The following is a 22,612-nucleotide window of genomic DNA, read 5'->3' on the forward strand; positions in this document are numbered from 1 at the left end:
CTAGTGTGCAAAGTGCAAGGCTTTGTCAGCCTTTGACACTCCTTTTCTCAACCTCTAATATATACCCCTTTTCCTGCTATGCAGGTTGTAGCATTATAGGGTGAGCTGGGGCTGAGCAGGACGAATGGCTCCAAGCTATTCAGTACAGCGGTCACAAATTATTTGCTCACAGAAAGTGCTGAGCAAGCAGATTGATATATGACATGAATATCTCTGGGTAGGACTGGGTCCTATATAGGGACTTTTTTTTAGATATGATCACTGTTCTGGAAATGCAGATCAACAAAGAATAGAAGAACCTATGCAGTGGGGGCTATGCAAAACTGTAGTTGGTTTGGGATACTGCTGTCCTCCTCAACGGCCAGTAGAACAGAGAGACATTTTCCCAGTGCATATGCTCAAAGAGGTATGTTTTTAGTAAGAGAGGGAAATTAGCTCTTTATATTTCTTATTCACATATTCTGTCTGAAACTATCACATTGTATCATGCCCTGTCACTTGGCTTTTCTGTGACTGTCAGTCCACCGGTGTTGATTACATATCTGCTTGCAGATCTCTTCTCTCTGCCCTCTCTTCCCTTTTGTCCATTGATATGGTTGTTGACTCTCTCCATGCTTCACTCTCCTCCATCCTTGATTCTTTTGCCCCTTCTCCTACCAGAAGGTTCTCCCTGCCAACTGCCAGCTCTGGCTCACCCCCTACATCCATTTCTTCAGCTCCTGCTCTCACACTGCAGAGCGACTCTGTTGGAAATCCCGTGACCAGACTGACTTCCTCTACTACAAATTAATTCTCTCCTCCTTCAGTTCAGCCCTCTTGCTAAACAACTCCACTTCTCCAACTTAACTGAATCCCACACTTGCTCACCTGGCTGCCTTTTCACCACCGTTGAGTCACTTCTCAAACCCTCCCCTCCTCTTTGCCTCCACTTTTCCCTCTGCACACAACTGTGCCAATTTCTTCTAAGAGAAAATTGACAAAATATGACATGGCCTTATCCCTCCCAAGAGCTTGCCTTCCCTTCCCCTCCTACAACTCTCGTCTTCTTCTCCCCTATCACAAATGCCGAAGTTTCTCATCTGCTCTCCTCTAACCCCTCCAATGACCCCACCCCATCCCATCTCCCATGTGCCCACTTTCATTCCCTCCCCTCTCCTTAACCTCTTGCTCTCCTCTGGCTCTTTCCCCTCAAAATACAAGCATGCTCTAGTCCAGGGTTTCTTTGATACCAAGGACTAACTTGCTGCCTTCCTAAACTGTATCAGGGAGATCTCAGGGACCGGCGCCGGTTCATGGACCAGTTGTTGATAAATACTGCTCTAGTCTCTTCCATCATAAGAAAACCTTTGACTCTACTTGCCTTTCCAACTACTGCCCTATCTCCATTTCATCTCTAATCTCATTGACTTCACTGTCTTCAATCACTGTCTGGAGTTCCACTCCTCCAATTCTATCCTAAGCCCTCTCTAATCTGGCTTCAGCCCCTTGTATTCCACTGAAACTGCTCTCCCAGAGTCTCTAATGACTTTTTTCTAGCTAAAGATCAGAACCAATACACCCTCCTCATCCTCCTTGACCTACCACCGAATCATAGAAATGAAGGGCTGGAAGGGATCTTGAGAGGTCTTCTAGTCCATCCCCCCATGCTGAGGCAAGACCAACTTTACCTAGACCAGTGGTTCTCAACCAGGGGTATGTGTACCCCCGGGGGTACTTAGAGGTCTTCCAGGGGGTACATCAACTCATCTAGATATTTGCCGAGTTTTACAACAGGCTACATAAAAAGCACTAGTGAAGTCAGTACAAACTAAAATTTCATACCGAGAATGACTAGTTTATACTGCTCTATATACTGTGCACTGAAATGTAAGTACAATATTTATATTTCAATTGATTTATTTTATGATATTGTAAAATGAAAAATTAAGCAATTTTTCAGTAATAGTGTGCTGTGACACTTTCGTATTTTTGTCTGATTTTGTAAGCAATTAGTTGTTAAGTGAGGTGAAACTTGGGGGTACGCAAGACAAATCAGACTCCTGAAAGGGGTACAGTATCCTGAAAAGGTTGAGAACCACTGACCTAGAACATCCCAAGTACACATATCAGCCACCTGTGACAGTCAGCCATGCTCTTGAAATCTTGTTTTCCCTTGGCTTTATGACTCTGTCCTCTCCAGCTTCTCCTCCTGCCTCTCTAATCGCACCTTCAGCACAACCTTCAGAGGATCCTCTTCATTCCCTCCTCCAACTTTCTGTGGAGTTTCCCCTGGGTTCTTCTCTCTTCACCCCTCATCTTTGGGTAATCTCATCCACACACAAATTAAACTATCATCTGTATGCTGACAACTCACAGAACTACCTCTCAACTCCGGACTTGTCTCCTTCTAAATCTTCTAATCTAAAATCTTGGCCTATCTCCCTGACATCCCTGTCTCGCCGATATCTCCTCATGGATGTCTAGCCTTCAGCTCAAGCTATATGTGGCTAAAATAGAGTGCCTACTCTTGCCCCGCTCCATGTCCTACCCACTACATCCTTTCTCAATCACTCCGTACAACACCACCATCAGGCCTGCCACTCAGGCCAGTAACATGGGTGTCATCTTTGATCTGGACCTCTCCCTAAATCCTCATATGCAGTCTATGTCTAAATCTGGCTGATTCTTACTGCATACCATTTCTAAGATACAGCCCTTCTTATCCACCCACAAAGCTAATCCTCTTGCTCAAGGTGTTATCCTGCATCTCAATTACTACAGCAGCCTTCTCTCTGGCCTTGGCACATGCAATCTTGCCCCACTCTTCAGAGTGTTGCGGCACTGATCATTTCCCTAGCATGTCACTTTGACCATATCACCCCTCTCTTTGAATCTGTTCACTAGCTCCTCCTTCTCTATCAAATCACACATAAGTTGCCTGTATTCACTTCCCAGGCCCTTCTTGGGCAATCCCTACCCTCTCATCTCTCATTTGCTTTCAGTGATTGCCTCTGATTGGCCCATGATGCCAGCCTCCATCGCCCACTTCTTAAATTTTCAAACAATCACATTTATGCGTTCTCCCATGCTCCTCCATATGCTTAGGAAATACTTCCCATAGAGGTCTGCAAAGCTACCTCATTATCCACCTTCAAATCCATCCTCAAAACTCTTCTTTGCTGTGATGTCTATAAAAAGAATTGACAATGATTTGGCTACTGGTGTGCAGAGGCTACTGCCTATCATGCTGACCAATACTGTCTCCCCATCTATCTGTTTCTCCATGTGTTGTCTCGTGTCATAAATATAAAGGGAAGGGAAAACACCTTTAAATCCCTCCTGGGCAGAGGAAAAACCCTTTCACCTGTAAAGGGTTAAGAAGCTAAGATAACCTCGCTGGCACCTGACCAAAATGACCAATGAGGAGACAAGATACTTTCAAAGCTGGGGTTGGGGGGAAACAAAGTGTTCTCTCTGTCTGTGTGATGCTTTTGCCAGGACCAGAGCAGGAATGCAGGTCAGAACTCCTGTAAAGAGTTAGTAAGCAATCTAGCTAGATATGCGTTAGATTCTGTTTTGTTTAAATGGCTGATAAAATAAGTTGTGCTGAATGGAATGTATATTCTTGTTTTTGTGTCTTTTTGTAACTTAAGGTTTTGCCTAGAGGGATTCTCTATGTTTTGAATCTGATTACCCTGTAAGGTATTTACCATCCTAATTTTACAGACGTGATTCTTTTACTTTTTCTTGAATTAAAATGCTCTTTTAAGAACCTGATTGCTTTTTCATTGTTCTTAAGATCCAAGGGTTTGGGTCTATGTTCACCTATGCAAATTGGTGAGGATTTTTCCTCAAGCCTTCCCCAGGAAAGGGAGTATAGTGCTTGGGGGGATATTTTGGAGGGGAGATGTCTTCCAAGTGGGCACTTCCCCTGTTCTTTGTGTAACACTTTGGTGGTGGCAGCGTTTAACCTAAGCTGGTAAGAATAAGCTTAGGGGGTTTTTCATGTAGGTCCCCACATCTGTACCCTAGAGTTCAGAGTGGGGGAGGAATCTTGACATGGTGGCAGAGAGGTGGGATTAATCTGAAATCAATTTGAGATTTTTTTTTTTGAACCAGAAGCACAGAAGGATTTTAAAAGATTTTAAAGGGTTTTGTAAAAGGGGACAAAGCAACAAGCATAACAAAAGGACATTATTTTCCCCCTTTGGGCTGCTTGAAAGCAGGTTTTAAGCTGAAAAAGAGTTAGAGTTTTTTGTCTCTGCTTGGCAGCCAGAGCAGAGATGAAAGGGATTTGTCTTTTGTGAGCTGGAGTTTTCTCTGCCTAAAGGCAGGGTAGTTAACCTCCTGCAGGGAAATTCACAAGTTCTTCACAGACCTGAAGAGGTGGGGTTTTTTTAAGCTAAGAGCAACTAGAGGGTTTTTCTGTCTATTTGCCTGGAGACAAAGGTGTTAGGTTTTTTTAAAGGATTTTTCTGTAGGCTGACAATCACTATCCAAGAACATCGGTATCCGGTTACAGCACAACCTATTTTTGTTTTGACAAGCCAAGTTTTGTTTGTTTGTTTGTTTGATTTCTAACTCTCGGGCGTAAAGTTAGTTAAAAACAGAGAGGCTAACATGACAGAGCTCAAGGCAGAAACAGCCAAAGAGGCTGTCCACAGGAGAGAACTGGAGGCAGCGAAAGAGGCAGAAAAAAACCAAGAGGCTTCCCACAGGAGAGCTATGGAAGCAAGGGAAAAAGAAATGGAGGAGAAGGAAAAAGAGGAAGCACGAACTGGAGTTGGAGAAGGTAAGGGCTGAGCGGAATCTATTGGATAACCCTAACCAACAATCCTTCCCCAACAATCACAAATGGGAGTGACTGTGTCCACAGTATGATGAATCCAGTGATATTGCTCAATATTTTCTCACCTTTGAGAGACTGTGCACTCTCCATAAAATTCCTGAAGCTCACAAGATGACCACATTGGTTGCAAAATTGACTGGAAGAGCTCTGGACTTATTCAATAAGATGCTTATTGATGAGGCTTCTGACTATAATAAGTTCAAGGATTTAGAGTCATAGAGTCATAGATATTAAGGTCAGAAGGGACCATTATGATCATCTAGTCCGACCACCTGCACAACGCAGGCCACAGAATCTCACCCACGCACTCCTACGAAAAACCTCTCACCTATGTCTGAGCTATTGAAGTCCTCAAATCATGATTTAAAGACTTCAAGGAGCAGAGAATCCTCCAGCAAGTGACCTGTGATTTGGTTTTAAAGCAATTTCAAATTACATCTGAAACGTACAGAGTAAAATTTTGAACCCTTAAGAGAGGGCCTGGACTAAGTAATGTGGCTTATCTAAACTAGATGAAGGATCTGTTAGATAAATGGGTCCAAGGAAGGGGTGTCACTAGCTTTGATGGAATGCATGATTTGATAGCTCACGAGCAATTCCTGAATATGTCCAAGGAGGAAATAAAACAGTGTTTATGGGATAAGGAAATGGACTCAGCAGAAAGTCTTGCTTCTTATGCTGATCGATACGAGCAGTCCCAGACCGCCAGAGAGGCGGGGCAAGCCGGAACAAAATGAGTGGAGGGAGGAGAGAGGAACAACCCTGGTCACAGTTGGAACGCATACCAGAAGGGACACCCTCAGACCACACCCTACTACCGGGGGCAGCCCAAGGCCCCAGCTACACACCAAGGAATACTCCAGACACCTTATCGTTCTGCCACACCGTTCTCCAGCAACCCACCTCGCGCCAGTGACCCGTCAGCTGGACGATGTTTTAAATGTAATGAGCTGGGGCATGTAAAGGCCAACTGCCCTAAGAACCCCAACAGATTACAGTTCATTGCACCGGAATCACACCAGAGGTCCTCAGACCCAGATACCTCCCAGATATCCTCAGAGCGGAGGGAAACTGTGAGTGTGGAGGGGAAGAAGGTCACCGTTTGGAGGGACACCGGAGCACAAGTGTCAGCTATCCATGCTTCCTTAGTGGACCCCAATTTAATCGACCCAGCGATCCAAGTGACAATTCAACCCTTCAAGTCCAACTCTTTCAATTTGCCTACAGCCAAGTTGCCTCTCCAGTACCAGGGCTGGTCAGGAACGTGGACTTTTGCAGTCTATGATGATTATCCCATCCCCATGCTGCTGGGGGAAGACTTGGCCAATCATGTGAAGCTAGCCAAGAGGGTGGGAATGGTCACCTGCAGCCAGGCTAAACAAGCTGTCACGCCTAGCTCTGTTCCGGAAACTTCTATCAGGACCTGGTCAGAGGTGATGGAACTGGACCCCATGCCAACATCAGCAACAGCAGTAGTGAATCAAGTCCCAGAGACCCAGACAGAGCCAGCCCCAGAACCGGCAGAACAACCAGCACCAGACCCATTGCCAGCACTGAATCCAGTACTTGCAACCCAACACCAGAGGGCCCCACCGAACCTGAACCAGCAGCAGCCGATAACTCTACACAAGAGGCTCAGCTGGAGCCTGAACCCCAACATAGTGCATCAGTGGAGAGCGGTTCACAATCAATGGAAACAGCCCCATCCCCTACATCGCTTCCAGAGGGACCAAGCCTAGGTCCACAATCCAATGAGGAACTGATGTCTCCAGCATCAAGGGAACAGGAACAGATGAAAGCCTCCAGAGAGCTTGGACGGTGGCACGGAGCAACCCACTGCCTCTCAGCTCTTCTAATCGATCCAGAGAATTAAAGGTTTGTCAGTTTACAGCCCAGGGAGGAGATGATGCTGAGTGGCCTGAAAGTGTCTACTATGAAGGGAAAAGTGCTGGTGGCGTGGAAGAGGTGAACCTCTCCATGACCCTTGGGCGTATGCAGCAACAGCAGATCAAGGAGCTGTGCATTAGCTACGCGCTGACATTCTCAGCCACCCCAGGACTGACTGAACGGGCATACCACTCCATTGACACAGGTAATGCTCACCCAATTAAAGTCCAACCTTACCGGGTGTCTCCTCAAGCTAAAACTGCTATAGAACGGGAGATCCAGGATATGCTACAGATGGGGGTAGTCTGCCCCTCTGGCAGTGCATGGACATCTCCAGTGGTTCTAGTTCCCAAATCAGATGGGGAGATACGTTTTTGCGTGGACTACTGTAAGCTAAATACTGTAACTCGCCCAGACAACTATCCAATGCCACGCACAGATGAACTATTAGACAGACTGGGACAGGCCTAGTTCATCTCTACCTTGAACTTAACCAAGGGGTACTGGCAGGTACCACTAGATGAATCCGCCAAGGAAAGGTCAGCCTTCACCACCCATGTCAGGCTGTATGAATTTAATGTACTCCCTTTCGGGCTGCGGAATGCACCCGCCACCTTCCAAAGACTCATAGATGGTCTCCTAGCGGGATTAGGAGAATATGCAGTTGCCTACCTTGACGATGTGGCCAAATTTTCGGATTCCTGGGCAGACCACCTGGAACATCTACAAAAAGTCTTTGAGCGCATAAGGGAGGCAGGACTAACTGTTAAGGCTAAGAAGTGTCAAATAGGCCTAAACAGAGTGACTTACCTTGGATACCAGGCGGGTCAAGGAACTATCAACCTCCTACAGGCCAAAATGGATGCTATCCAAAAGTGGCCTGTCCCAAAGTCAAAGAAACAGGTCCAATCCTTCTTAGGCTTGGCCGGATATTACAGGCGATTTGTACCGCAATACAACTAAATCGCCGCCCCACTGACAGACCTAACCAAAAAGAAACAGCCAAATGCCATTCAGTGGACCGAAGAGTGTTAGAAGGCCTTTAACCAGCTTAAAGCGACACTCATGTCTGACCCTGTACTAAGGGCCCCAGACTTTGACAAACCGTTCCTAGTAACCACAGATGCGTCCGAGCGTGGTGTGGGAGCAGTTTTAATGCAGGAAGAATCGGATCAAGAATTCCATCCTGTAGTGTTTCTCAGCAAGAAGCTGTCTGAGAGGGAAAGCAACTGGTCAGTCAGTGAAAAAGAATGTTACGCCATTGTCTATGCTCTGGAAAAGCTACGCCCATATGTTTGTGGACAGCGTTTCCACCTGCAAACCGACCATGCTGTGCTACAGTGGCTTCATACCGCCATGGGAAATAACAAAAACTTATTCGGCGGAGTTTAGCTCTCCAAGATTTTGATTTCGACATCCAAGACATCTCAGGAGCTTCTAACAAAGTGGCTGATGCACTCTCCCATGAAAGTTTCCCAGAATCAACTGGTTAAAATCGTCTTTGAGATGTGGAAAATATAGTTAGTCTTTATATACTTGGTAGTATATTTAGAGGTGCATGTGTCTTATTAACTCTGTTTTCTCCTAGACCTCCCGGAAGAAATCACAGCCAGCGTTTCACCCTACCTGTGATTTGGGGGGCATGTCATAAATATAAAGGGAAGGGTAAACACCTTTAAATCCCTCCTGGGCAGAGGCAAAACCCTTTCACCTGTAAAGGGTTAAGAAGCTAAGATAACCTCGCTGGCACCTGATCAAAATGACCAATGAGGAGACAAGATACTGTCAAAGCTGGGGCGGGGTGAGAAACAAAGGTTCTCTCTGTCTGTGTGATGCTTTTGCCGGGACCAGAGCAGGAATGCAGGTCAGAACTCCTGTAAAGAGTTAGTAAGCAATCTAGCTAGATATGCGTTAGATTCTGTTTTGTTTAAATGGCTGATCAAATATGTTGTGCTGAATGGAATGTATATTCCTGTTTTTGTATCTTTCTGTAACTTAAGGTTTTGCCTAAAGGGATTCTCTGTGTTTTGAATCTGATTACCCTGTAAGGTATTTACCATCCTAATTTTACAGAGGTGATTCTTTTACTTTTTCTTGAATTAAAATTCTCTTTTAAGAACCTGATTGCTTTTTCATTGTTCTTAAGATCCAAGGGTTTGGGTCTGTGTTCACCTATGCAAATTGGTGAGGATTTTTCTCAAGCCTTCCCCAGGAACGGGGGTATAGTGCTTGGGGGGATATTTTGGAGGGGAGACATTTCCCAGTGGGCACTTCCCCTATTCTTTGTGTAACACTTTGGTGGTGGCAGCGTTTAACCTAAGCTGGGAAGAATAAGCTTAGGGGGTCTTTCATGCAGGTCCCCACATCTGTACCCTAGAGTTCAGAGTGGGGAAGGAACCTTGACATCTCATTTTATTATTAGGTTGTAAGTTCTTTGGGGAAGGGACAGTATTTTGGTTCTGTTTTTGTCTAGCACAATGGGGTCCTGGTTCATGATGAGGGTTCCTAGAAACTACAGTAATACAAATAATAAATAGTAATAAATAAAGGGCATATTTTAGAGGTACAGTGTATGAAATGTACTTCCTGGAATTAAAAAACGTACATGAGTTTCCTTATATGCATAATCAATAGTGAGCTGTCTCAGTACATGCTAATTTTGCACATCTTTTAGCTAACTCAGGGATCCAAATGTAAAATCATAGACATTAGAGGTGGAAAAGACCTGCTCAGTCATCTCCTTTGCCATTGCAAGTTTGTTCCCTATAGTATATTCTCAAGTGCACTTGAGGGCATCGTATGGATTTGTGACACACTGTGTGACTTTGGCTCCACAAACCAATGACTGGATTACACTCACCCACCTGTGGTTTATTCATTGGTTCAATAAACTCTGACTAGGGATACAAGCATTGCCAAAGTTAATTGATCAACTCCGATAGCCATTGCTTCAGAGAAGTCCTTCCTCTATCATTTCCATTTGTCAGGGCAGATTTCACTACAGTATAGGTAATATTTTTTGATTACTAACAAAGCCAAGAAAAAATTGTAAAATGTTGCTTATAAGGTAGAAATATTATTCATCTTATTTATCCATCGCAACACTGTGTGGGAGAACACACCTCAGTGGGAATTGCAATTCCCTCTCATATATTATGTATACAGCATTTTGTTAAACATGTAGCATACATCTTAGTAATATAACAGCCATACAATTTTTGACTGAGGAATAGTATGGTAATATGCTTTTCAGTTCAAACAAAGCTGTAACCCTAACTGCCCCATCTTGTAATACTGAATGTATTGCAGGCATACAATATTGTGGGTCTATATATAATTTTGGATTCCATCAATCACAAATAGATTATTAGAAATACAAGTATATATTATATTAATTGTATCTCTTGCTAATGCATATGTTGGCTAGGTTATTTAGAACGTCCAGTTTTAGCAAATTAAAATTAATTTGATACTTAGTCTTAGTCACTGTTTGAGTTATTTTTATTTAATATTTGTATTATGGTAGCACACAGCAGCCCTAACCCAGATCAGATCCCACTGCACTTTCCACTCTACGAAGAATGAGAGACAGTTCCTGCTTCAAAGAGCATACAGTCTATATAGACCAGACGGATAAAGGGTGCAAAAGGAGGCATAGAGAGTGTCTCCTGAGTCTTAGACCAGTGACCTATAAAGAAAAAAATAATTAGAATCCCATCTTGGATTAGAGAACCAGAACAAACCTCACAGGAAACCTATACTTAGCCAGAGGTAAGACGTGAACAGTGGCCATATTTGTCAGAACATGGAGCACAGATCTGGATATTCTGTACATGCAAGATTGCCAAAGAAAATAGCACAATGTATAATGTAAATGCTGCTGCTGTTGTAGTGCTCTGAGATACACCTACTTTTTTAGGGTTTTTTCCCCCCCAAAACAAAGATCAGACGTGATCTCCCAGTGATTGAAAGAGATATAGACAAGCAGGTTAGGCACAAAATTTCACTTACCGTAAAAATACTCTATGCTGGTTTAGGAGTATCCTGTGGATCCTAAAAACCTATTTTTGGAATCTGCTACTCCACCAAGAAACTTTTAATAAGCAAATGATATCCATTGTAAATGCTGGTCTCCCACGAGCTTTGTTTTGCTGTTGAAAAGATGGCAACATACCCAGCAGGTTAACTAATGAACTGTATTTCCTAGAATTGTGCTGATGACATTGACGTTATCAGTTATGCTTATGACAACAACATTGTCAATGAAGGAAAATCCATTTGGTTTGTGTTCTCTGAGAAACAGAAGGAAAAGTAAATCAATTATTTGCCAAAGAGAAAAAAGGAAACGATGATAGGAAAAAAATTATATGCTGGCCCTTAGACAGCAAAAATAAGAATTAAAATATACTTTGTATTATCACTTTAAATTGCTCTAAAGGTGATTCTTGGAGTAGGATATTGTGGGCTTACAAGTATATTCTCTCATTACTTCCAAGTCAAATTTGCTCAGTTTTTCAATTGAAAGATTAAGGGTGAAATCCTGGCTCCTTTGACTTCAATGGGAGTTTTGGAACCAGGATTTCACCTATAGATTCAGTGCCCATTGAAGACTTAGCAATACAGCCATGGGTCCTGATCTCTCCAGTGCTATTTTCAGCACCGGGATTGTCCGTGACTTTCTTGGCTTTGCAGCCAAAGGCAGCCTACTGTCCCTTCATGGGAACAGACAGCTAACTCTGAGGCTGGATCCACAGACTAGAATGGCCTCCTAGAAGAGGAAGGCATAGAGCCTCTGTTGTCTATTAGTGTGGGCTCGAGGAGGGTAGGCCCCACACTGGGAGTAGCCATCTGTGAAATGGGAATCCTGAGATGTGAGTATGTGTCTATCTCTGGGAACATGGAGGGGCATAACACAGAATCATAAAAAAGTAGGGCTAGAAGGGACCTTGAGAAGTCATCAAGTCCACCCCATTGCACTGTGGCAGGATCAAGTAAACCTATATCACCGCTGACAGGTGTTTGTCCAAGCTGTTTTTAAAAACCTCCAATGATGGGGATTTCACAACCTCCCTTGGAAGACTATTCCAGAGCTTAACTTCCTTATCGTTAGAACGTTTTTCTTAATACCTAACCTAAATCTCCCTTGCTGAAGATTAAGTCCATTACTTCTTGTCCAACTTTCAGAGGACAGGAGAACAACTGATCGCAGTCCTCTTTACAGCAGCCCTTAACATATTTGAAGACTGATCAGGTCCCCCCTCAGTCTTCTTTTCTGAAGACTAAACATGCATATGGGTTGTTTGTTTTTAACCTTTCCTCATAGGTCAGGTTTTCTAAACCTTTTATAATTTTTGTTGCTCATCTCTGGACTCTCTCCAGTTTATTGACATTTTTCCCAAAGTGTGGTGCCCAGAAATGGACACAGTTTACCAGCTGAGGCCTCACCAGTGCCGACTACAGCAGGACAATTACTTCCCATGTCTTACATATGACAATCCTGTTAATATACCCCAGAATATTAGCCTTTTTTTGCAGCTGCATCACATCGTTGACACTTATTCAATTTGTGATCCACTATAAACTTCATATCCTTTTCAGCAGTACTGCCACCTCACCAGTTATTCCCCATTTTGTAGTTGTGCATTTGATTTTTCCTTCCTAAGTGAAGTATTTTGCACAGAGTCATCCCTAGGGTACGGTGAATCGGGGCGACTGCCCCAAGCCCGGCACTTTGGGGGGTCCCGCGCTTCGTGAGAAGGCGGGCAAGGAGGTGAGATGGGTGGCTGAGGGGGCAAGGAGGAGCCCCCTACCAACCTTCCCCTCCTTCCCGCACCTCCGGCCCACTGGTTGGCCCTGCCAGTCAGCGCCTCCACTCCCTCCCAGGTCCTACAGCGTCTGGAGCCAGGGGGCAGCGCGCTCGGGGGCGGAACTGGGCGAGGCAGGGAAGAGGCAGGGCTGGGGCCTTGGGGAAGGGGTGGAGTGGGGGTGGGGCCTGGGCGGAGCACCCCCCGGCAGATAGAAACTCGGTACCTATGTCCTAGGCCCCGCACTCTCCTAGGGACGGCCCTGATTTTGCACTTTGTTGAATTTCATCTAGCTAATTCAGACCAATTCTCCAGTTAGTCAAGGATGTTTTGAATTTTAATCCTTTCCTACAAAGTGCTTGCAACTCCCCCCAGCTTGATGTCATCCACAAATTTTATAAGCATACTCTCCACTCCATTATCCAAGTCATTAATGAAAATATAGAATAGTACTGGACCCTGGACTGACCCCTGCAGGACCCCAATAGATACGCCCTCTCAGTTTGACAGCGAATCACTGGTAACTGCTATTTGAGAACAGTTTTTCAACCCGTTTTGCACTCGCCTTATACTAATTTTTTTTATACCCAGTGGCTCTCAACCTTTCCAGACTACGATACCCCTTTCAGAAGTCTGATTTGTCTTGCGTACCCTCAAGTTTCACCTCACCTAAATACTACTTGCTTACAAAATCAGACATAAGAATACAAAAGTGTCACAGCACACTGTTACTGAAAAATTACTTTCATGTTCTCATTTTTAGCATATAAATATTGTGCTTACATTTCAGTGTATAGTATATAGAGCAGTATAAACAAGTCATTCTCGATACGAAATTTTAGTTTGTACTGACTTAATGCTTTTTATCGGTTGATGTACCCCCTGGAAGACCTCTACATGTACCCCTGGTTGAGAAGAACGGTTTTAGATCACATTTCTCTAGCTTGCTTATGAGAATCTTATGTGGGACTGTGTCTAAAACCTTATTAAAATCAATATCAGATCTACCGCTTCCCCTTGTTCACTAGGTCAGCAACCCTACCAAAGAAGAAAATTAGGTTGGTCTGGCATGATTTGTTCTTGACAAATCCATGCCAGCTGTTCCTTATAATCCTATCATCCTCCAGGTACTTACAAATTGATTGTCTGGCCATGACGAAAGTGGTCCAAGAGCCCTGGCCCAAATGAAAACGAAGAGTTGGATTTTCATAAGCGTTCAACACTAGCCTAGCAATGCTTCCCTTTGAAGTCAAGAGGGGATGTAGGCCAATGCTGAGCATTTATAAAAATCCCACCCCAAGTCTTTTGCACCATTACACACCTAACACTATTAACTCTAATGCCACTAAACAATAAAAATTAGGGGATTTATAGAATTTAAAAATGTGAACTTGTTCTGGGCAAAGGCAGCTAGCTGTGGAAAAGAAGAAATTTTGGGTAGTGGAGACCACATAGTTCTTTATTAACATTAGCTCTAAACCGGTGGTTCCCAAACTTGTTCTGCTGCTTGTGCAGGGAAAGCTCTTGGCAGGCCGGGCTGGTTTGTTTACCTGCCGCATCCGCAGGTTTGGCCGATCGCGGCTCCCAGTGGCCGCGGCTCACTGCTCCAGGCCAATGGGAGCTGCTGGAAGCGGCACGGGCCAAGGGACATACTGGGACAAACTATTGATGCCACAAAAGCAGGCGTGTATGCCCCTAACAGGTAGTGCTTTCCAGGGGGTTCTTGAATTTCAGCAGCACAGTGGAAGCAATAGCATGTATCCCACCAGTGTGAATATGCAGCCACCACCTTGAATAAAAATAGCAGCTTTCATTTAAAATTAAGGTCTTGTTCATATTTGGGAGTAGCTTCAAATCAGCTACCAATAGTGAATAACTGATTTTACCACTTGAACTTACCCTTGGTAAACTCACCCAGCGCAAATAGCAGCTTTCCTTGTTGGCACTTGAATGGTAATGATACCCAGCTCTCATATAGCACTTTTCATCAGTAGATCTCAAAGCGTCTTGTATTTATCCTCACAACATATTATTATCCCCATTTCTGGGGACTGATGGCCGACTCCCAAATATAGATAAACCCTTAGGTCCAGATCCTCAAAGATACTGAAATCAATGGGAGTTAGGCATGTAACTAGTCTCTAGCCGTTATGGTGACAAAGGAAATCTTCACCATATGAAATGAGCGTAAACCTACAGCATAAAGCAAGCACACAAGAAAGGAGAGGGATGATCATATTATAAAGATCAATTGTGAGCAGTGTCTTGTTTTGGAGGGTGGACTTTGATTTTTGTCAGTGGATCTTGGCTAAGCAACCTTGTTCTATCCTCTCCATCCCCTCAGTTACTTCATAATATGTAAATCAGTATTCCTCAGGATGCTTACATTTGCTTTCCGCAAGGTGCTGCACCTGCAAGATTACAAGCAGTGCACACTGGTTGCCTGGGGTTACAGAAGACAGAAGGAGAGTGCACCTGAAACACATTTCCCCACCCAAAATGGCCTCTTGCTTGGGCTTTGTGATCTGTGTCTGCCTTGGAGTGCCAAGGACTTCAGTACAAGAGTTAGTTTTCTGTTTGTTTTGACCTTCCTGTGTTTTACTAATGTGAACGGCAGATCTGTCTGCCAGTTGGGGATGGGGGAAAATACTTAAGGGCAAAGTTAACTGTCCAAACGATGAAGCACAAAAATCCTAAAATCTCCTACCCATACTTATCAGGCAGCTTGAGCGTTATAAGGTGGCCCATTGCCTTGGGCTGTCTCCCCTCCCTGGGGCCTCCTCTCGCTTTTTGACTTGGCTCTGACATTGAGGAGGTTGTGCAGGTGCTGAAATACTTATGCCTTGAGTCCATCAGCAGCAAAGCAAGCAGCGCCAGGAAAGCCGAATAACGGATCGCGTCCTCCCAATTACCAGGGCCCAGGAAAACAATGCAATTAAAATGATAGATTGGCTGCACCAGCGAGCAGGGCGCACCGGGCGGCTTATTCAGCGCAGATTTTCCTTCTTCGTTGTGGATTGCAGCGTTTTTGACCCCCTTTCACCAACCCCCGTCTAAGGCGAGGAGCGAGCAGCGCGGGCGCCTGGCTCCAGGGGTGTGTTCGGAGGCAGCGGCCCACAGGTGCGAGCCCCGGGGGGAGGGAGGCGGGCTTCTCCCTGCTAAGGAGCTGAGTCAGCAGAATGGAAAGAGATGGGGCGCCAACGCGACCCTCCCTGTGCTCCCCGGCCATAACGCGGCTCCGCAGCGTCGCCCTCTAGAAGGGGGCAGGCTCGGGGAGCGCCGCACGCCCCCTTCTCGGCCCCCGCTGAGCGCCGCTGCCCCCGGGAGAGAGCGACGAGCGCTCGCGCCGCAGGAACAAAGCCCCCAGCCCCACCCAGCCCCTTTGCACCGCGCCTCCTGCCAGAGGCGCGGGGAGGGACCTGCAGCTCCACCGGGAGCCTGGGGGGAGCGACGCCCCCAGCCCACCCCCATACTTGTACCGCGCAGCCCCCCGCTGGTACGGCTGCCTCACGAGGTCACTGTCCCCTCCCAGCCCGCTTGTACCGCCTGGCGCTGACCTCCAGGAGGAGGGAAGAGCGACGCCGCTCCATGCCACGGCTACCCTGGCGGGAGCAAGGCACCCACCCCCAGAGCCCCTTCGCGCCGCCGCCCCAGGACCTTGCCAGGGGAACTGCGCCCCCCACGCCCCTTTGTAGCGCTGCTGCAGAGGGCGCCTTGCAGCCCCCCGCCAGCTGCACCAGTGGCCGGCGCAGGGGGAGCTAGTAGTGCGCCTCCCCCGGGGCCCCTTTGTGCTGCTGCTCGGATCTGCCCTAAGACACGCGGCGGATGCGTCACGGCGGAGGCGCTGCTGCTGCTAGCAACGCGCACAAGCCCATTAACCCCGCGGCAACCCATCCCCGATCGATCCTTTCCCTGCACCCCGCCCCCCCGCCCCAAGCCGCTCCGGAGAGCCGTCCCAGCAGCTCCGCCATTTCCGAGAGCTGAAACAGAAGGGCTTGGAGCATCCCCTGCCTTGCACCCACCGGCCCCGCACAAAGGGAAAAGGTAGAGGAGTAGCTGGGGTAAGTCCAAGCCTGTTCTTTCCCGTAGGTAGCGACTATTTCGGCTGCGGCTATTTGGGAGAGGGGAGGAGAGCTTCATGCCCAGCATCTCGTGGTGGGGAAGGACGCTGGAGGGCTTCTCGTTGCGCTCTGCTCTCTCGCCCACCTCTCCTGGAGATGGGCACGTTCAGAGCCAGCCGAGAAGGGATGGATGCGGAGAGGGGGGCGATCTCGCTGGGCAGAGAGAGATGCAGAGATGGGGACTGTGGAAATGGATTGATGGACGTGGGGGGGGAAAGCTGTGTCGATGGAGAGATGCGGTGAAAGGGGCTGTGTGGATGGAGGGGACTGCGGGGATGGATGGATAAATTACATAGAAGGATGTTGCATTTCCACTTGATGTTATTCAGGGCTTCCAGAAAGCGCTCTGGAGAGGATGCCATTCACCCTTGGACTGGGAAGGAATACAGAGTTTTAATTAGTCTTCTGTTTAAAAAACAAAAAACCAAAAAAAAAAAAAAAAACTCACCAACCTCCACCCCCTCCCAAACTGTGACACAATTGTAGCCTATGCCTTCCTAATGACAATTCAGAAAGTAATAGTGATGTAAAAAAGTGGAATTAGATCACTTGAGATCAACAGAAGAAATTTTGCCTGAGGGGAAAAAAAAAACAAAACAAAAACGTGTTTTAGGATTTGTGTGTTTGGGGCATATTTTTGGTGCAATATGAGTTTAAGACCTATCACTGTGTCAAGGTTTTCATTTTTATGTGTCTGTGCTTGTAGGACTTCTTTTTTTTTTTTTTTTAATCCAGGAAGGATGGTGAAACTAGGGAATAATTTCAGTGAGAAGAGCACAAAGCAGCCCCTTTTGGAGGATGGATTTGACACTATCCCCTTGATCACACCCCTGGATGTCAATCAGCTACAGTTCCCGCCTCCTGATAAGGTACAGTAGGCTACAGTTTCCACCACAGAGAATCACACCCAATCTCTCTCAAACAACAGGAGAATCATTTGTGTAATAAGCCATTTAGAAAACTCCATTTATTAGAGGGCATTTTAAGGAGTGGCTATTTCTTCTTGAGGAAAAAAATAAATAATTAAGCCAATGATCATCATAAACATTTCAGTAAAAGTGATTTTTTTTTTCATTTAAATGCCATTAGTTATCATTAAAACACATATTATAGGGTTAGATGGTACTGAAAAAATCAGTGACAAGTACATTTAGATTTCTTTGTTGCTTTGGGGATACGGTGTAGTATTTGCAAGCTTGTCTGTGATATGTTGTCATTCTTTTCATTGTATGCCCTTATCTTCAGAATCTGTAAGGCAGCTGTGAAAATTCATTGGGGGTGAAATGTATCCTGCTGGCTGTAAGACCTCCCACAGTGTGGAAGCATTGCTTTAGAACTCCACAGCGTGGGCTCAGGCAGGACAGCCACACAGGGAACTTCCACACCATTTGTGTGTCTCAGAAGAGGCTCCGTGCTGATAAGCCAACCGGAAAGGGGAAGCTCTGGATGGGATAGTGGCTGGGCTACTAGATGCATAATTAACAGATTCTGTGGTCCAAAACTCCTGAATAGGGTGTGTGGATTAGTATCTGCTGTTCCAGCCCATAGGCTGGAGTGTGGATCAAAGAAAGGTTGGACTGCCACCCCCTATCCTGCCCACTTGGGGGAGAGGCTTGTATTTCACTTCCCTGACCGCTGCTTAGTGGTCCCTTACGCAAAGCCTGATTATTCAAGCTTTGATGCAGAAGGGCAAATGCAGAAACCTCAAGACATTTTTTCATTCCCCGCACAAATAATCTGATAGTACTTATCAATTATGGGACATAATGGAACAGATACAAGAAAACAGTTTTGTATTTTGTATTGTTTTTTTTCAAACATTCTTCGGTTTGTATAACTTAAAAGCTTACTGGTCTCTGGTGTTGATACCTTCTGAAAAATAATATAAGCAGCCATAAACTTGAACTGGAAATGGTCACTAAATACATATGGTAACAAATTTCATGGTGAGTTTTTGCTTCATAATCTTTGAAGGCTTAGTTCTTTTCTTAGATAAATGGTAGGTATAGGTTGCATATCTTGAAAATCTCATGTGCTCTTACCCTAGAGATAAAGAATATCTGTAAAATTGTCTAAACGTTCATGTATGGTAGACAATAAGGGTCTATTTATACCCTCCATTACATGGGTGTAACTTCCATTGACATTTCTATATAGTATGTGGTCACCACTTGGCAGGCACTTTAGATGGGATTAGCCCATAACATTGGCTTCAAAGCCCTAGAGCCCATTTCTGCCCTCAGTTACATGTATGTAATTCCTGTGCTGAGGGCAGAATTGGACCCAAAGGCTTTAAAACTGTTGCTGTGGCTGACTGGTTGTCTGCTCACCAACTGGCAGACACAGTTAGCAGGGTCCTGCATCCAGAGGCCAAACTTGCTGAGTGTGCATGTTATATTACTCAGCTGCTAAGCAGAGCCTTGAACCAGGAACCCCTGTGGTCCACAGGCAGCAGATTAATGAAAATGGAGCCACTGTGGTTAATCCAGTAAGAGCTGTACTAAGTTTGTCGTTACTGGAAGTTGTTCTTTGATTAGTACGTGGTGAAGTAGCACTGGGCAGAACTCCCACTGCAGATAACAGGAGTTGTGTGAGCAGAACCAAGGGCAAGTTATGGACCCGAACAGAGGACTCAAACATTTGGTTAGCATTTCTTCTTTCCCCACTGCTCATCTGTGTGTGTGTGTGTGGTGTTTCCTTTCCTTTGTGCAATCATTTACAACGAGTAGAAGAGTATTTTACAGGCCTCAATGGGTCCCTTTTGTGCCCAGCCAGGTAAGATGCTTCTTAGTTCGTAGGCCACTGATACAGACTTAAATGTTTTATTTTTTAATAGAGCTCATATTAAAGATGCCAGTAGTAGAAAGGATTGACAGAAATCAAATTCTGAAGTAGCAGTATAGTCTTGTGTAATAAATGTAAGTACATATTTCACATATCCAAGCTTATGCAGTTACAAAGCTCTGGTGTTGCAGTGAAGCATAAAACCTTCATGAAGAGTAGTGACTAATGCTAAGAATTTGATGTTTTTGACAGTTTCTAAATTAAAGGCTGAATTGATTTAAGTATACTTTTGGTTATGTTAAACAAAAGAAAACATTATATAACCAGGCAGCTACAACTATGTTCACTGTCAGTTGGATGTGATTTTTTTTGAATGCCTGCAATTATGCAATATGATGAAAGGGGGGTAGGTGGGGGAAAAAAAATCCCAAAACCAATTAACTCCCATGATGCCACTGAACATAATTATAATCAAAATGAAGATAGGATGTTTGGAAACTAGTTTCCAAAACTAAGCACATCTATGTAATATTCTAAAGATATTGTGTATGTTTTGTGGAATTGGGCCCAAACCATCACATGTTCAAGACACTGTTTCAGAGAAGGAGCTGGCTGAGAAAGTAGGCAAACCCAAAGCTTTCGGTTCAGTGTCTGGCTTAAGTGTCACAGTTCTGCTTTCAGAGGTGTATAGTTCCCACTGACATCTGTGGGTTTCATCTAATGACAGTACTGGGCCGTAAAACCAAAAAGGATACAGAGTTATATTATTTGGAAGATGACAAAATATGGAACAGATCCTTAAGGCTTTGGGAGGCAAAGGGAGGATTGTGCCCAGTTTTGAATGCGATGCTATAGAGATGGTATTGGAAAAAGTTGTAGAAGATTGAAAATGGGCCACAGAAGATGATGAACTATAACTTTGTGAAGGAATAAAGGAATCTAGATTTGTATTCACTAGAATACAGGAGATTAATAGGGACATAACTGAGGTATGGAATATTTTAAGGATATGATGATGAGATGGAATTGTTTGATGGGGCTTTTAGGGCCTTATAGGATTTCAGGAGTCTCTTTACAAGTAGGCCTGTGTGCAGCTAATTACCATAGGTAAATATTTTTTTTAAAAGTTAGCCTGACACTTGAACAATATCACAGCATAGATGCAAAACACAGTATGTAGATAGGTGGGTGGATGGACCTACACTTCTTTCAGTCCCAGAATGCTACTGTGAAAGAATACTGCTATTGTTACTATGTTGTCATCCGCTCGATTTTATTTTTATTTTTTTTAAACTGATCTCTTAATTGACTATCTGATCCAGTCAATCTCTGGTTTCAAACCTCACTAGTTGAATTCCCCTGAAGCTGATAGAGATGACCACTGTGACAGACTGACAATATCCTGAACAAACCTTACGGAATTAAGATCAACTTTATTGAATTAAGCTAAATCGTATTGAATTTGGGTTAATATCTTTGGAGTACATTGTACTAAAAATGCAATTGTGTATGTGTTGTTGTGTATCCTCTCTAGTAAGGAGGGGGAGGCTAATGTACTGCCTCTGTTATCAGACCTTTGAAACCCACTTCCCCAGCCTCCTCCCCAGAAGGGTGCACAGATACTAGCTCAAACTGGATTTTCCAGGGACCAACAAACAAAGGAAGAATTTTGGGATAAACAGCATGGTTTTAAACTGGCTCTTGGCCTTCTTCCTGATCCAGTAAACGGACAGGGCCCTGGTCCAGAGCGGGCCCCAATCCTTTGGGAAGGATTGGAAGGACTGGGCCTAATGAGGCCCCAAAAGACTGGGTGCTTGTTCTGAGCTGAAGCTGTGGTGAGCTTGTAACCAGAAGGAATCCCCTTGGGTGAGGGGTTGAAGGACTGCTCCTGACAGACTCCATGTTAGGGTGATCTCTAGTAAGCTTATTAAAATGTGTATAGGTACTTTTATTGTTTTTAGTATATTTCCTTTGTAGTGCTTTTTTACCTTAAGAATAACATAAGCTTGCATAGGAAGTGTTGTGTGGTATCTTATAATGGTAGCAATTACGCTTGGTAACAGTCTCTGAAAAGAAAGCAAGTAGGTGTCCTTGGGCAACCTGTCTGTGCTGGGAGTAACACAGTGAAGGCAGTGAACTGTGCTGCCTGGAAATACCCCAGTCAGAAGGGAGAGAGATGTGGATCGTCACCCAGAAGGACAACAGCTGGGAAGCTGAAAGCCTGAGAGTAGGTGCCCTTGCTGGACCAGTGAGGGGAAATACAGATGCAGTTATATCTGCTCTTAAAATATACTAAAGGAATGGGGAAACGCACCACATCATATTTGATCTTGACCAATAGTGGATTGAACTAACCAATTGCATTTCTGATGTGCTCACATGCACCTACACCCCATGCACAAATAAAATGTAGCAACATAGCGATGCAGCGTTTAAACAAAACCAATCATTTGTGGAATAGTATTCTAATTATATGCTCCCTTCAGCTTCCTCAAAAACACATGGAAGGGAAATTCATCAGTATTTGCTAGTTGAAAAAGGGTAAAATTGATAGGAAGGATATTTTAATTGTCATGTCCTCCATGAGGGAATGATATGTAATAGGAAGAATTACTTAGCATCAGTAGTGTGTCTGATGCCAGTGAAAGTAGATAATGAATTCAAAAAATTACTTGGTGGTTGTGACCCAAAGCACCCCTGCATTTACACCCTACACACTACAGTATTGTAAAAATCTTTGCACAAAATATGCCTTATGAGGTATAATTTGAAAACTAATAACTCACTCATCATTACTATTCTTGCATGATGTATGTATGCAATGGGTATTAAGAATTATGAATCTATGCTGCAATTATAATGAAGTGTGTGTAAACAGGTGTGTTGGGGAGTTGTTAAACGGGTGTATCCTGAACAAAGGAGTTTGTGTTTCCATCAATTTACATATAAACAGTAAACAGGCCCATCAAGCTAACAAGAGGTGGAGGAAAACACACTAACAAGTGGGAGAGAAGACAGGATGGTGTCTACTACACCCAGCAAGAGAGAGAAGCTTGGTCTGGGTATTACTTTTCAGAAGAATCCATTTCAAACTGGCCTATAAAGAATCCATTTCATACTGGCCTATAAAGACAAGGGAGCTGTACCTCAAGTGATAAGCAATTGAATCAAAAAATTGAATGCAATAT

The 22,612-nt window shown here is 44.6% G+C and overlaps 1 protein-coding gene across 3 annotated transcripts in view; it reads left to right on the forward strand.

The window, feature by feature from the left end:
• LOC102932068 (neuronal vesicle trafficking-associated protein 1) overlaps window positions 1-22,612 on the forward strand; it is a 122,109-nt gene that overhangs the window by 73,080 nt on the left and 26,417 nt on the right. The window contains exons 1-2 of one of the 3 annotated variants that reach the window (XM_037898066.2): window positions 15,503-15,639; window positions 17,376-17,509. In XM_037898066.2, the coding sequence (XP_037753994.1) occupies window positions 17,381-17,509 (129 nt within the window). In that variant the 5' untranslated portion in view covers window positions 15,503-15,639; window positions 17,376-17,380. Of the gene's footprint in view, window positions 1-15,502; window positions 15,640-16,155; window positions 16,581-17,375; window positions 17,510-22,612 lie in introns of those variants that run through there. The other 2 variants (XM_007062939.4, XM_037898065.2) reach the window with 2 other exon arrangements.

Source organism: Chelonia mydas, chromosome 4 (genome assembly GCF_015237465.2).
Source record: "Chelonia mydas isolate rCheMyd1 chromosome 4, rCheMyd1.pri.v2, whole genome shotgun sequence".
NCBI classification, from domain to species: domain Eukaryota; kingdom Metazoa; phylum Chordata; order Testudines; family Cheloniidae; genus Chelonia; species Chelonia mydas.